General features: G+C 39.4%; 1 protein-coding gene and 2 pseudogenes across 4 annotated transcripts; 2 read left to right on the forward strand and 1 right to left on the reverse strand.

The window, feature by feature from the left end:
- The first annotated feature begins 689 nt into the window (after positions 1-689).
- Positions 690-2,800, forward strand: LOC131332556 (DAR GTPase 2, mitochondrial-like; annotated as a pseudogene).
- Positions 2,801-2,819: 19 nt separating this feature from the next.
- Positions 2,820-10,475, reverse strand: LOC131334169 (aluminum-activated malate transporter 14-like). Of its 4 annotated transcripts, XM_058369065.1 has the most exons (7): positions 10,338-10,475; positions 6,607-6,747; positions 5,140-6,090; positions 4,928-5,045; positions 4,552-4,672; positions 4,299-4,436; positions 2,820-3,669 (listed from the first exon to the last, which is right to left on the reverse strand). In XM_058369065.1, the coding sequence occupies exons 5-7, from the start codon at positions 4,669-4,671 to the stop codon at positions 3,082-3,084; spliced, it is 846 nt and encodes a 281-aa protein (XP_058225048.1). In that variant the 5' UTR covers position 4,672; positions 4,928-5,045; positions 5,140-6,090; positions 6,607-6,747; positions 10,338-10,475; the 3' UTR covers positions 2,820-3,081. The 4 variants fall into 4 exon arrangements, with proteins under 4 accessions (XP_058225048.1, XP_058225050.1, XP_058225051.1 ...); XM_058369067.1 differs by lacking the exon at positions 10,338-10,475 and having other exon boundaries at positions 4,552-6,186; positions 6,607-6,745; XM_058369068.1 differs by lacking the exon at positions 10,338-10,475 and having other exon boundaries at positions 4,552-6,193; positions 6,607-6,745.
- A 2,949-nt stretch (positions 10,476-13,424) lies between these two features.
- On the forward strand, positions 13,425-15,713 carry LOC131332557 (DAR GTPase 2, mitochondrial-like; annotated as a pseudogene).
- The last annotated feature ends 94 nt before the right edge of the window (positions 15,714-15,807 follow it).

A 15,807-nucleotide genomic window follows, 5' to 3' on the forward strand; every position in this document is an offset into this window, starting at 1 on the left:
GAGAACTCTACCAGTGCACCAACCAACAAGTACTTACATACATTCAACATAAATAATATATATACAAAATCAAAAAAAAAAAAAATTTTTTAAAGGGCGTGGGGGCACGTGACCCCATGTGCCCTATGGTGGGTCCGCCCCTGGGTGTCTCACATAGAACACTCCGTACGGGAATGCATATGGAGTGCGGATGTTTTCTGAGTAGTTTATGCAGTAGGAGTATACTTTGAGTAAAACATTGTCCATCAGCATTAGTATGGATGTCGGCAGCAGTATACCAGTATAGAGTTACCAGCCTGTTAACTATCAGAACTTGCAGTTAAACAGCATTCCCTTCCCATTTATGGTTCTCATTTTGAGAGAAAACGACAGGATACCAAGTTCACTTGATTGTTTTCTTTTTGGTCATGCTTTCCAATATGTGCCGTTATACTAAAAACAATTCCATAGTTGCAATGACAGTTTTAGGATGCTTGGCTTATGTGTTACTACACAGCACTAGGGAACTGGGATAATGGTACACGATTTACTCACGCCGGAGGCAGATGATGGCTGCTGTGGTGCACTTTTTTTACTACTTGTGTTATTGCCAGTGGCTTCCTTTTAGTACTTGGCATGTGGAATAATGGAATACCTAATTTGTTATTCTTTCTTTTTAAGCTGAGGATGGCCTGTGAAGCAGCAAAAATATGGTGCTGCCGGAAGTGTTAATGGAGCAGTTTCAACTGCAGCTGTTGCGTGGAAATGCTCGAGGAGTCCACATGGTACTTTAGACTCTTTACAGCAGCTATTCTGACAGGGTCACTTTTGGTCCGTGACAATTTGACTCTACTATGAACAGTGTGTCAACATTGAGAAGTTCAAAAATAGTTTTCATACATGAGAAGAGAATAATGCTTGAGGTTTTCTTGTAGTGGATTCTCCTAATTCAATCTTAGCTAATCAAATTTAGTTTGCATGTCAAATATTTACAGTTCCTGAACTTTTTACAAGCTCGGGTTCGAGAATTGACGAGGACTGATCAAGCAAACCATACCATAATAGTAATGCTTCTTAGATTCCAAATGTAGGCAAGTCAGCCCTTGCTAACGCCTTGCATCAAATTGGCCGGATTAGCGCTGCAGGTGCTTCAACCTTATGAAATTCCATTAGTTGTTGGTTTTTGTCAAATTCAATGCTAATTTGAAAGAACTAGTTTCCGTTCAAAATGGATTTGCTGTGATTATAATTTGGTGGGATTCTTTTTTATATAAGAGAAAGGAAAGTTGAAACATGCAACCGTGAGTCCGTTGCCAGGGCAGAAAAAAGATATCAGCAACCTGAAGGTGTGTAATCTTCTGGCTTTCACCATTTTCTAGAACTTCTTTTAGAATCATGTTCACATACTTGAATAAGCCAATATGACAGTTACTAGCACTAGACTGGACTTGTGGTTGCGGGCTGACTAAGATCCTTGGTATTCATAGTGTGGTTTTTTTGTTCCCCATGATGGTTTGATTGGTTGCCAAGGAATTTCAAAAGATACTGTACGCCATCACTATATACCTTTAGATGCTTAAGTTTTTCAGCATGTCTATTTTCTTCAATTCCCTCCTCTGTATTTTCACTGTTCATCATGTAAATTGTTTGGTGAATTTCATTTCCAGATTGGTAGCCATCCAAACATCTATGCCCTGGACACCCCTGGGGTACTGCCTCCTATGATTCCTGATGCTGAGGTGTGCTCCAAACTTGCTTTAACAGGTATGATAATGCAGAAAACCGAAAATCTTGTTTTATGAGCTGACAGGGTCATTTGGGATTGGTCAAACAAAAATGATATTTAACCTTCGAGCAGCTCAGCTCACGTGCCTGATTTGTAATGCAGGAGCTATTAATGACTGCTTAATTGGGGAATCAGAACTAGCTCAATATTTTCTTGCAATCCACAACTTGAGTGATGAATACAAGAAATGGGCAAAATTGTCTATGCATCATAGTGAAAAAATAACAGTTGACGGAATGGAAACATCAAGTGACTCCGAGTTGGACAAGAGACGGAAGCAGTATGCAACAGATCATACGCAGGTGCAAATAATCATCTATCAATCTAATAATCTATCATGTTGCCGATAAAATAAAATAAAAATCTATCATGTAAATTTCAGTAGTTTATATGGATTTTTTTTTCTTGTGAAAGTACGCTTTTGAAAAGTGGAAGCACTTTTCTTCGAACTACGTTAGGATGTGTCTCGAACTGAATACTTTGTTCCCTGTTTCCCCCTAAATTGCCTTCTCTTGGCTAATTTTGCTCTTCCAAGTTTTCATCAGTTTCTTTCATAGCGAAGTAGTGCTTCCTATTTTTGTTTCCCCCCTCAAACGAAATGTCATTTGGTTTGTTGCTATTTGTTTCAGGTAAAGTTTATTGCTCCTTTTATCTCGATCTTCATCTGATAACTACATTCGCAATTGTTCACAGGATTTTGTGGTGCATGATGTTCGTCGTACTCTCTTTGAGACGGTTTCATCTTTTCCTGGTAATCCGGAAGCTGGAAAGGATTTAGTGGAACTTATTGAGGCACAATTTTCAGAATTGCAGAAAGCTTTTAAGGTGCTTGTAGACACACAGGCTCGCACCAAGGTTGCTGCCAAGTTACTTAATTTGTATAGAACTGGAAGGCTGGGGCATTATACATTAGACTCTATTCCGAGGAATTCTTGATGACCCTTTTCTTTGTAACAGTGTTATTGTCGTCCTCAGTACAACTAATTAAGTGTTTATATAATTATTTTACCTTGGTGATTTTGATGACAAGCTAAATTTAACGATCCAAAAATCATGGAAGGAAAAGATTCAAAGGGAAATCCCTTATCTTCCAATAAACGTTATTTAGAGCAGCTGTTCGGTGCCATCCCAGTAAGAAAAATTGTTTCCGTAGGACTTATTTGGTACTAGATGAAGATAAACAAGCAATGAAAAACAGGCACCTCACTAGTTCTTGCTGCAAAAAATTGTAACAAATCGGTTGAAAGTGTCTTTGGATTTGAGATTATGTAGCAAAAAATGTGACAAAGCTGCTATTTAACCTGATAGCAACAAATTTATTTGTCGCTCCTGTTCAGCTTTGACAGCAGAAATTGCAAATTTTCAGTCATCAGATTGCCTGTCAGTATCTGGATATCTTTGCAGCCCTTAGGATTTTCACTGGAACCCTCATCGACCTTGATTTCTATGCTGTCATCTTCTTCATGGAACTCCTTAAAATGCGCAACCTTCGCCAACTCTTCTACTTCTTCTATCACAAGGTCAAGCCGAGCCGCGGTCTCAATCAGCAGGGAAACAAAAGCGGAAAATGGAAGTGCCCTGGAGAATTCAAGTCCTGTGATCACAGTCTTACAAGTCGTTCTGTTCATTATCTTGAGCTGTTCTGGCCCCCGTATTTGCGACCCAAGAATCTCAGAAGGCTTGGCTGCTTCAGTTTTTGTTGGGTTGGAAGGGAGAAAGAGCTGATGTTGAGTCTTAATGGAGGCATCAAGTTCTTCCAGAGCTTCATGCAGGTGATCTGAAATGTGGGCTGAGAAATGGTGATGCTTCTTTATGGTTTCTGCTAGTTCCGAAAGGACTTTTACTATTTCTTCTGCCACGTGTTCGCAAGGTTCTTTAAACAACGCTCGAACTGTCTGAGGAGCCTAAAACACCAGAAATGGAAAAATTGTGGCATGCAATATTAGAATCCCACTCCAGAATTTCAAACTCAACTGCTGGATATATGCAGTTATGATCAATGGGTTTGTCAACACTTTATACATTGATGTTAGAAGTAACATCCAAAAATCCAGCTTATACAGGCTTCTTTTGGACCACAGGTCACCAGAAGACAGGTTCTACCCCAGATAAAGAAAAACGTAAAGACGATCAAAGAAATTTGGACTTATAAGTTTTTTAAAATGGCGATTATCAAACGTTAAGGACAAGAATAAATGTCCTTTTAGGTTTTCTACTTTTTGAAACCACCAATAAATAAGTTCTTTATGGAGGAGCAAAAGATGCTCTGATGGGGTTTTTTCGATACAGATAGTTTATAAACCAAAATTTGGATGTTAAGGCATCCTTTTGTGATTTGTCAACCGAAATCTGGCACTATGGAAAACAATGAGGCCGACCAACAGATTGAAGGGATGCATTAAGCTAGTTTATTTTACACATGATTTTGTTCTATGTGCCTTTAACCTGAAATTATTTGCACACTATATGAACATCTCCACGGCCCCCAACGCTAAACTCCCCAGTAAAGCATGTGAAGATTTGCGATACGTACCTGAACATGAGATTCTAAACAACCATGTAAAGCAAAAGCAGTGTATGCTAGACGCCTTAGAACAGTTCCCAAATGCACATATTGCTTCCAAGGATAACAATATCTCGAATGGCGAGGGTCCCAGCTAGCGAATGTAGCCTGTAAACTCGGTGAGTATTAGGTCAGAGAGCAAATAAAACTTCTGTTCTCCGGTTTTCGTATTTATTTAGAGGCTAAATATGAGGCATATGAGCAAAAACAACTAAAATCATACCAAGGATTCCTCTGTTGAATTACATTGAAAAATTCTTCGTAGCTTTTCTCCAGAGCAGTAGTTTTTGAGGATTTGCTCGCATCTTTCATATCTGGTACTTGAAAATATTCTTCTACACATGCTGCAATATTTTTAGGCCATGTCATTATGTATAAAGGGAACCTAATGGATAGAATAATCTTGTTTGTGAGGATCCTGCTGCTAGATTTAGAAACCAAGTGCCCGAAAGAATTTGTTTGGTCAAGTGTAGCTAGTGCAGGTGAAAGTTCTTCAGCGCATTGTCTTGAAGCCCAACCGTAACTTACTCATGATTCAGTCAAAGCAAAAAATATACCCAAAAATTGAATGGGGTCAAAATGTACTGATGTATCAATACCTGTGAGGTCATCAGGGACTATGCATTTTCACTCTCTCATCCTGCAGACTTTATGAGCCCGAAAGAATTTGTTTGGTCAAGTGTAGCTAGTGCAGGTGAAAGTTCTTCAGCGCATTGTCTTGAAGCCCAACCGTAACTTACTCATGATTCAGTCAAAGCAAAAAATATACCCAAAAATTGAATGGGGTCAAAATGTACTGATGTATCAATACCTGTGAGGTCATCAGGGACCATGCATTTTCACTCCGTCATCCTGCAGACTTTATGAGCCCGAAAGAATTTGTTTGGTCAAGTGTAGCTAGTGCAGGTGAAAGTTCTTCAGCGCATTGTCTTGAAGCCCAACCGTAACTTACTCATGATTCGGTCAAAGCAAAAAATATACCCAAAAATTGAATGGGGTCAAAATGTACTGATGTATCAATACCTGTGAGGTCATCAGGGACTATGCATTTTCACTCTCTCATCCTGCAGACTTTATGAGCCATAAAAGTCTCTAAACCGTGTTAAGATAAAGGAAATATAACATTAAAGAAGAAGCATAAATTTCTCATAAACAAGTTTCAGCTTCTACGCAAATTTCATTGCAGTAATACTGACCTATATCAATCTATGGCTCATCATTGATAAAAAGACAGAGAAAGGGAGAGATTTGTTCTTTCCAAACTGGCAATATGTTTTACCCCGTCCCTTTAAAACCCAAAATATTTTACACCATTTTCTTTGTTAAATGTTTCCGAGGAAACAAAGGAAAAGGTGCACATGCTATACTTTTTTCCCACATTCTCTTTTCCTTTAACAAAAATGCACAAAAATGTCAGATTAGCAAAAATAACAAGTGTAAGGATGGGAAATATTGCTGGCACGCTCGTGCACTTCTCCCCTTTTGTTCTTCAGGGGTCACCCTGGACTTCGACACATGAATTAGTGAATTTTTTTTTACTATAATAGGGATACCGATTTATGAAAATAAAGGTCATCAGATTGAAACAGCTAGCTACCCATACCTTGGATTTCTTTTGCCAAATCTTCAGGAGGTCTTCACCAGACCGGCCAGTTGGGAAGAATCAAGAGACTTGTGATGATGCATATGCCACATCCAATGGCAATAGTGTAAATACGTGGGATGGCCAAATGGAACACGTTGTCATCGTGAGAAGAACCAACTGTTATCAAATCAAATGTCAGAAGAAATACTATTCATCCATTGTCACAATGCTTCTTCATTGCAGGGATGAACCTCATGTATGTCGTAAAAGCACCTGCAAACTTGTGGAATACTAATTAATATGTACGGTTAAATATACGATGATTCTCCCATGCCTCTAGCACATGTAAGGTATTCATCAGTATCTGATTTCTTGCATGGTGGGGGAAGTCAGTTATTCCCTTGTATGAAAGAAGATCTATAACCATGAGATGATAATGAAGCAAAGAAACTCTCTTAGTGATCGATTTCTTTCGTCTTATCATTAGACTTTAGTCTTGTGGAAGTCATTTCTAGAGCAATGTTTAACTTTTGATTTCTTCTGTGTTTCGCAGTACTACTCCAATCTAACAACGCTGTGAGTGATTATAATCGACATGATGCCAGGAGAAATGCTGTATTGGTCTTTCTGGAAAAGATAACAAAACAGGGAATCATAATAGAGAGATATGAAAATGGAATTCCTATTACATACCAGTAGGGAAAACTGAAAAGCCAATACTGATTGCACAACCAATGTGGCCAGCGTGGCATGCCACAATCTCGATAAGAAGTGCAAAACTTAAGGCAGCAAGTGTCCCAATCCCTCTGTTGATTCCTTTATACAATGTGGCACCTGAATCACCAAGAGTTGGTCAATTTTCACCATTCATGTTGCATGGGTTATTAGAGTCCACCATTTAACCATCCTAGATGTCAAGTACATTGCAGGAGAACATCCAATTCAAGACTAAAAGCACAGAGGGCATCCATAACAAAATTGGATGTAAAAAAAACCAATCACACTCCTCGTAACACAGACTTTAATTCTTCATAGGACAAAGAGAGACAATTCAAAATAAATAAATAAAAAAACAAAAAAAAACTGTAGCAAACCATCCAAAAAAAATTCAAACTCCCCCCAAAACCAAATTGTGCCACCAAGAAAAAGAAACCCACAAGCCCCATAACCAAACGGGGCTTAAGTTTGTGCTTCACTTGGGCTCTATTAATTCATCGCGATACGGCTCTGATTCATCATACTGCTTTTGCCGAAACCAATGCAAGGATTACAATTTACAAACAAACAAACAAACTCCCACAGCTATTGGGCTATTGAATACCACAAAATACTAGGGGAACCTTCCTTCGCCACCGCGTTTCTGATCTTCCGAGCTCTCTCCGTCCACCACGCCGCCGCACTCTCCATCTCGCCGCTGCTTTGTTTTCCGGCCACCTCCATGCAACAATGTACGTATAATAAACGTTCTATATAACGTGAGTATATAATAGGAGGTTGTATGTGAACCCTTTTATCTATTCGCCAATATGTGGCCTTTTAAATTGGGCTGGCCCAATTAAAAGTAAGCATGGACCCGTTTCAACCTTTTCTCTCTAAGCATTATTTTCATTGTGTGAGATCTTGCTTCGTGCTGAAACTTCAGAGGGAAATAGCTAGTTAATAGACGGTCCGATTTATTCTTTCGCTGCTATACTCAATTTAGATGAACAATAGGCATGTTCTTGTTAGGGCTGATCAAAAAACCCGGTGAACCATAAAATCGGTCCGAAACGTACCGATCCGTACGTTTTGGATTGAAATCGTGGATTATTGGTCCGGACACGGATTCAAAAATTAAAAAGTTGTGACTCGCGGTCCGAACGTGGATTTTTATTTTAAACCGTAAGTTAACCAAACCGGACAGTGAGATATTTATTATATATATATATATATATATATATATATATATATATATATATATATATATATATATATGAATAATTTTACCACTATTATAAATATTTCTAACTATTTTACCTTTAATGTGATATAGTAGTATATGTTCATAATATAAAACTTAAGGGTAAAGTGTCCGGAGAAAAACCTTCTTTGCGGTCGTTTATGTGAAAAAGAGTTTACGGAGCCCCGATCGCGCGCGTCTAAAGTGAATTGAACGGTCCGGATTTTAATGAAGTTTTTACGGAGGCACGTCTGAAGTGAATTGAAACTTTTCCCCGGAATTTTTTTATTAAAATCCCGACCGTTGATTGTCGAAACGGACGGCTGTGATTTGATGCCTCCGCAAATGACTGGTTCATTGTGCGCCGTGAATAAGTCTCTCTAATACTATTGTACTGTATACTCTTAGTCTCCCCTTCCCTTGCTTACACACTACACAGATAGGGACTTGATCGGTTTTTCTTCTAAAACTCAAATACATTACCCTTCATTTCTCTCTCTTTGTATATTATTGCACTTGAACCTTGAATGATGAATTTGGAATGATGGAAATACGGAATGACTACCTATTTCGAATGCAGAATTCAGAAATTGCTAGTTTTTTTTTGGTTTGGGCTTGTTGGTTGCTTATTTCCTTATGACATGTAATTGAAATTCATATTCCCTTCTTTCTCTCTCTCTCCTGCGCTAGTTCACATTTCTCTTTAGTTGGTAATTCGCATGTGATGGATCTCGAGAACACACGGGTTTATAACGTGGATGATCTCAAGGAAGTCGTGGCAGCAAATAAAGATCGAGAATAGACTTTGAATATGTTTGGAAGGAACAAGTTGTAAGTATTTTGTAAGGCTAGAAGTTAGAACATTTGAAAACATTTGCCCTTGGTACAGTTCTTGAGCTACTTTCTTGGGCAAGAGGGATCTGTTATGACTTATGAGGAAATGAACTCTAAATGTCATAAGCATCTAGACTGCCAAAACTAAAAAAAGTGCTGTGATTCTGATTGATTATTGTTCAGAGGAGACAAGGAACCTTCTTGTGGCCTTTTTTTTTTTTAATATAACGGAGGAACAACCCTATAGCTGGGCCGCTAAATGGACCCGACTGCACAACCCAAACATCCGGGGGAACTAGCGCGGCCGCACCTGTCACGACCCCCGCTTACTCCAAGGAACCTTTTTGTGGCCTCTTGTTTGCATATACAGTTCAAAGAGCTACCAAGTCCTTTCTTTTAATCCTAACTTCCTAAGGTGAGGAAAATATTTTGTAGCTTGAAGGGAAGAGATGGATTAGCAGTGGCAGGGCATTCTTATTTCTAGTTGTACAATTTCCTAACCCAGTCTACCGTGCAATATTAGAGGCTAGGTTTGGCCCGCTCCAAGGAGAAATCACTCAAATTCAATACAAACAGAAACAATGGAGTTTTACGACGTCTCTCTCTCTCTCTCTCCATAAGTTCATATGGAAAACATGCATATAAATAGGCAAAGCACAAGGAGAAAAGGCCAGAGGCACTCAAGCCTCCGTCAACGAGTGGGTAGCAGCAGATGGGCACCGAACGGCACAGGTTGGGCAGCTTGACTGATAGCTGGAGACCCATGTGCCATCTCTCCACGTCCACTCACTCCTCTCAAACTTGGGAGGTAAATCAACAAACTGGTACCTACCACAACTTCATGTTGAAGATATGAATACAGAAGAAAAAGAAAACAGAAGCACAATCTTAAAGGAACACTGGATTTATGTGGGTTCATCCATGAAGGCTTCAGCCACCATAGCTGCAGCAATTTCCCTATGATAAAGAAGAACTACGGAATGCATTCCTCTCCCTAAATGTATATAGCTAGGTGTAGAATATACTACTGTTCCCTTTGTTATTGGATTCGAGAGACATGCCTTGCTATACCATACTATTAGGCTCCACACTCCATAACAATATCAACGAACTTAACATTTTCAAAAACAAAATTCTGGAATGACGCTATAGTGATCTCTAAATGGCCTGGATTTTTCTCAAATCCCATAGCCCAAGGAAATTTCTTACCAGCCTGAGAAAATAAATTAAAAACACACAAACCATTTCGCGAGTAGCTCGAGGCTCATTAAAGGTTCATTTAGTAAACGAGCCGAACTTTGGTTAACTGTAGCTCGACTCGTATGTATGCACTCGCCTTATTTATAGAGGCTTGTTTAGTAATCGAACCGAGCTCAAGCTCTTAAATACCAATTGAGCTCGAATATTTGGCCTCGACTTAACTGATTAAATTTTAACTAACCGAGCTCATCCTAACTAACTACTCAAAGGCATTAAAGTCAATGAAACTAAATTCACGAAACGCACCGACTTAAAATTCAACCAATCAATGAATCCACAGGAATTTTTTTTATCGGCCAATGCACAGGAATTCTACCACAGGCCCAATCAAACAGTTAACAATAAAGAAATAATGTTAAGAAATAGACTCAGAAGATGTCAAGAATCATGCCTGTTCGATCAAACGGTGCACAGGGCTACCATTCGAAGTGAGATTCGACGTCTCTCTGTACGTATTCTGAAACAACGTCAGCAGATCGTACGTGAACTTCTTCGGCATCTCGTAAACGTAAACCCTAAGAGGAGGAAGAAACGGATCGCCGTAGAGCCTTTCGGTCTCTGTTTTCCAAATCATATCGTCCAGATTCTTCACGCCTTGTTCGCTTGATGAAGCCACGGTGTCATCCAATAGAACGCGAGGTTTTTGGGCGAGGAATTTCTCGCAGGAGGCGACGAAGGAGTAGTCGGCGCTGGGGTTAGAGTTTGGGGAGGAGCGGAGCGGGAGGGATCGGAAGGAGATGTGAAGAGGGAGATGGTGTAGAAGAGGAGAGAGAGGAGGAAAAGGAGGAGTCGTGCGGGGTGTTATGGAGGAGGAATGTTTTCCGGCCATTTTTGCAGAGAGGAGACAGAGAGAAGAGTGATCGAGCTCTTCACTTCTTTGGTTCTTCCTGTAGAAACAGTGTGGGGTGTTATATGGAAAGCGTGAAACGGAACCACGCTTCTATTTTAAGCGGCCAATTGCAATTACAAGCGGCGAAGTGTAATTATAAGCGGCCAAGCGTAGTTTGTCGCGGCCAAGAGGCATGTAGGCACACAAGATTCGCAAATGGGAATCACGTTTTCAGTAATTGGCGGCCAATTGTAATTACACGCGGCCAAGTGTAATTATAAGCGGCCAGTTGTAGTTCGTCGCGGCCAAGAGACATGTAAACACACGAGATTCGCGAATGGAAATCACGTTTTCAATAATTGGTGGCCAATTGTAATTTCACGCGTCCAAGTGTAATTATAAGCGGCCAAGTATAATTAGTAGTGGTCAAGAGGCATGTAAACACACGAGATTCGTGAATGAGAATCACGCTTTCAATAATATGCAGCCAGTTGCACTTATAAGCGGCCAAGCATAATTCGTCGCGGCCAAGAGGCATGTAAACACAAGAGATTCGCGAATGTTAATCACGTTTTTAATAATTGGCGGCCAGTTGTAATTTCATGCATCCAAGTGTAATTATTTGCTGCCAAATGTAATTAGTCGCAGGCATGTAAAACACACGAGATTCGCGAATGGGAATCACGCTTTTAATAATTGGCGGCAAGATTTAATTAAACGCGACCAAGTGTAATTATTTTCGGCCAGGTGTACCACGGCCAAGAGGCATGTAAACACACGAGATTCACGAATGGGAATCACGCTTTCAATAATCGAGTTCTTCCTCTAAGTGTAGAAACTGAAACAGAAACACCTGAAGCTTGTGACCGCGTTATTCGGAAAGCGCAAAACTGAACCACCTTCTATTATAAACGAAGGCCGCAAACTTTTGTGCTCATGGACACGAACTTTTGGTACCTGATCTCAAACTTTTGCTTCTAGCCGCCAACTTTTGCAACGAGATCGTTTGGGCTCATGGGAACTCGCATTTCTGAAACACGATGTGAAAAGTGTAAACTGTGGCCGCGAAGTTTTGCTCATGAACGCGGAATTTTAGTACCTAGCCACAAACGTTTGCTTATGCCCGCAATTGTTTGCTACAATGACATCTGGATTAATGAGAACTCATATTTCTGAAACAGGGGTTTATTCTTACATGGGTACCTTGCTAGTCCACTACCCAAGATAAGAGCTTTCAACTGCTTAGCGACCAGGCGAGGAACCAAACACGCATCTTTGGAATGCGATCTAAGTATGCACTCTCCTCTCCAACTCACCATTTGTAACGTTTTTCATACTCTTTTTTTTTTTTTTTGGAATGTTAACCGGTGGGGTCTAATCTGAAGTAGAATATGTTTGGAATGTTCATAATCTTGGGTGAATTAGGATTTGATTATTACAATAACGAATTATATACCTCTGGTATGAATTAGTTCAGGAGAGATTTGGCATGCCAAACACAATTGATAATTTGCAGTTGTACACTTCACTCTTCTCCAAGAACTGATACAAAATCTCATATGTATAACTATTCTTTTCACCAGTTCATCAACATTTACCATCTCATGTCTTACATGTTTGGAGGTCCAGCAATGGTGTCTCCAGTGGCGGACCCAGGAATTTGACAGAGCGGGGGCACCAATTTTTTTTGTAACCGTAATATATGAGTTATAGTTAAGCACATTTACTCCAAAATAATTTTAGAATTCATGATAAATTAACAATTTAAAATATATGTATTTTAATAATTAGCTACTCGTGTAAATTTGCGCACCTTGACTAAATGCATTAAAACAACATTATCACATGTTCATCATCTATTTTTCTATTACTAACTCTACTATTACAGTTTTGGGGCAAAAAGTATACAAATGCACTGTGGGAGTAGACTCGAACCCACGAATAATATAAAAAACAAGGTATACACTACTATTTTCAGCCTTTTGGGTAATAAAAAACACACACACATTACCTTTTTCTACTGCCTTTTGGGAAAATGCAAAAAATACCTGCAGGAGAGCATGTGCGAAGTCTTAAACCCACTACCTCTTGCTTAAAAGGAGAAAACTCTACCAGTGCACCAACCAACAAGTACTTACATACATTCAACATAAATAATATATATACAAAATCGAAAAAAAAATTTTTTTTTTAAAGGGCGTGGGGGCACGTGACCCCACGTGCGCTATGGTGGGTCCGCCCCTGGGTGTCTCACATAGAACACTCCGTACGGGAATGCATATGGAGTGCGGATGTTTTCTGAGTAGTTTATGCAGTAGGAGTATACTTTGAGTAAAACATTGTCCATCAGCATTAGTATGGATGTCGGCAGCAGTATACCAGTATAGAGTTACCAGCCTGTTAACTATCAGAACTTGCAGTTAAACAGCATTCCCTTCCCATTTATGGTTCTCATTTTGAGAGAAAACGACAGGATACCAAGTTCACTTGATTGTTTTCTTTTTGGTCATGCTTTCCAATATGTGCCGTTATACTAAAAACAATTCCATAGTTGCAATGACAGTTTTAGGATGCTTGGCTTATGTGTTACTACACAGCACTAGGGAACTGGGATAATGGTACACGATTTACTCACGCCGGAGGCAGATGATGGCTGCTGTGGTGCACTTTTTTTACTACTTGTGTTATTGCCAGTGGCTTACTTTTAGTACTTGGCATGTGGAATAATGGAATACCTAATTTGTTATTCTTTCTTTTTCAGCTGAGGACGGCCTGTGAAGCAGCAAAAATATGGTGCTGCCGGAAGTGTTATCGGAGCAGTTTCAACTGCAGCTGTTGCGTGGAAATGCTCGAGGAGTCCACATGGTACTTTAGACTCTTTACAGCAGCTATTCTGACAGGGTCACTTTTGGTCAGTGAAAAATTTGACTCTACTATGAACAGTGTGTCAACATTGAGAAGTTCAAAAATAGTTTTCATACATGAGAAGAGAATAATGCTTGAGGTTTTCTTGTAGTGGATTCTCCTAATTCAATCTTAGCTAATCAAATTTAGTTTGCATGTCAAATATTTACAGTTCCTGAACTTTTTACAAGCTCGGGTTCGAGAATTGACGAGGACTGATCATGCAAACCATACCATAACAGTAATGCTTCTCGGATTCCAAATGTAGGGAAGTCAGCCCTTGCTAACGCCTTGCATCAAATTGGCCGGATTAGCGCTGCAGGTGCTTCAACCTTATGAAATCCCATTAGTTGTTGGTTTTTGTCAAATTCAATTCTGATTTGAAAGAACTAGTTTCCCTTCAAAATGGATTTGCTGTGATTATAATTTGGTGGGATTCTTTTTTATATAAGAGAAAGGAAAGTTGAAACATGCAACCGTGAGTCCGTTGCCACTTGCCAGGGGAGACAAAAGATATCAGCAGCCTGAAGGTGTGCAATCTTCTGGCTTTTTCCATTTTCTAGAACTTCTTTTGGAATCATGTTCACACACTTGAATAAGCCAATATGACAGTTACTAGCACTAGACTGGACTTGTGGTTGCGGGCTGCCTAAGATCCTTGGTATTCATAGTGTGGTTTTTTTGTTACCCATGATGGTTTGGTTGGTTGCCAAGGAATTTGAAAAGATACTATACGCCATCACTATATACCTTTACATGCTGAAGTTTTTCAGCATGTCTATTTTCTTCAATTCTCTCCTCTGTATTTTCACCGTTCATCATGCAAATTGTTTGGTGATTTTCATTTCCAGATTGGTAGCCATCCAAACATCTATGCCCTGGACACCCCTGGGGTACTGCCTCCTATGATTCCTGATGCTGAGGTGTGCTCCAAACTTGCTTTAACAGGTATGATAATGCAGAAAACTGAAAATCTTGTTTTATGAGCTGACAGGGTCATTTGGGATTGGTCAAACAAAAATGATATTTAACCATCGAGCAGCTCAGCTCATGTGCCTGATTTGAAATGCAGGAGCTATTAATGACTGCTTAATTGGGGAATCAGAACTAGCTCAATATTTTCTTGCAATCCACAACTTGAGTGATGAATACAAGAAATGGGCAAAATTGTTTATGCATCATAGTGAAAAAATAACAGTTGACGGAATGGAAACATCAAGTGACTCCGAGTTGGACAAGAGACGGAAGCAGTATGCAACAGATCATACGCAGGTGCAAATAATCATCTATCAATCTAATAATCTATCATGTTGCCGATAAAATAAAATAAAAATCTATCATGTAAATTTCAGTAGTTTATATGGATTTTTTTTTCTTGTGAAAGTACGCTTTTGAAAAGTGGAAGCACTTTTCTTCGAACTACGTTAGGATGTGTCTCGAACTGAATACTTTGTTCCCTGTTTCCCCCTAAATTGCCTTCTCTTGGCTAATTTTGCTCTTCCAAGTTTACATCAGTATCTTTCATAGCAAACTAGTGCTTCCTATTTTTGCTTCCCCCCTCAATTGAAATGTCATTTGGTTTGTTGCTATTTGTTTCGGGTAAAGTTTATAGCTCCTTTTATCTCGATCTTCATCTGATAACTACATTCGCAATTGTTCACAGGATTTTGCGGTGCATGATGTTCGTCGTACTCTCTTTGAGACGGTTTCATCTTTTCCTAGTAATCCGGAAGCTGGAAAGGATTTAGTGGAACTTATTGAGGCACAATTTTCAGAATTGCAGAAAGCTTTTAAGGTGCTTGTAGACACAGAGGCTCACACTAAGGTTGCTGCCAAGTTACTTAATTTGTATAGAATTGGAAGGCTGGGGCATTATACATTAGACTCTATTCCGAGGAATTCTTGATGACCCTTTTCTTTGTAACAGTGTTATTGTCGTCCTCAGCACAACTTATTAAGTGTTTATATAATTATTTTACCATGGTGATTTTGATGACAAGCTAAATTTAATGATCCAAAAATCATGGAAGGAAAAGATTCAAAGAGAAATCCCTTATCTTCCAATAAACATTATTTAGAGCAACTGTTCGGTGCCATCCAGTAAGAAAAATTGTTTCTGTAGGAATTA

This window comes from Rhododendron vialii, chromosome 7a, assembly GCF_030253575.1.
Source record: "Rhododendron vialii isolate Sample 1 chromosome 7a, ASM3025357v1".
Taxonomy (NCBI): domain Eukaryota; kingdom Viridiplantae; phylum Streptophyta; class Magnoliopsida; order Ericales; family Ericaceae; genus Rhododendron; species Rhododendron vialii.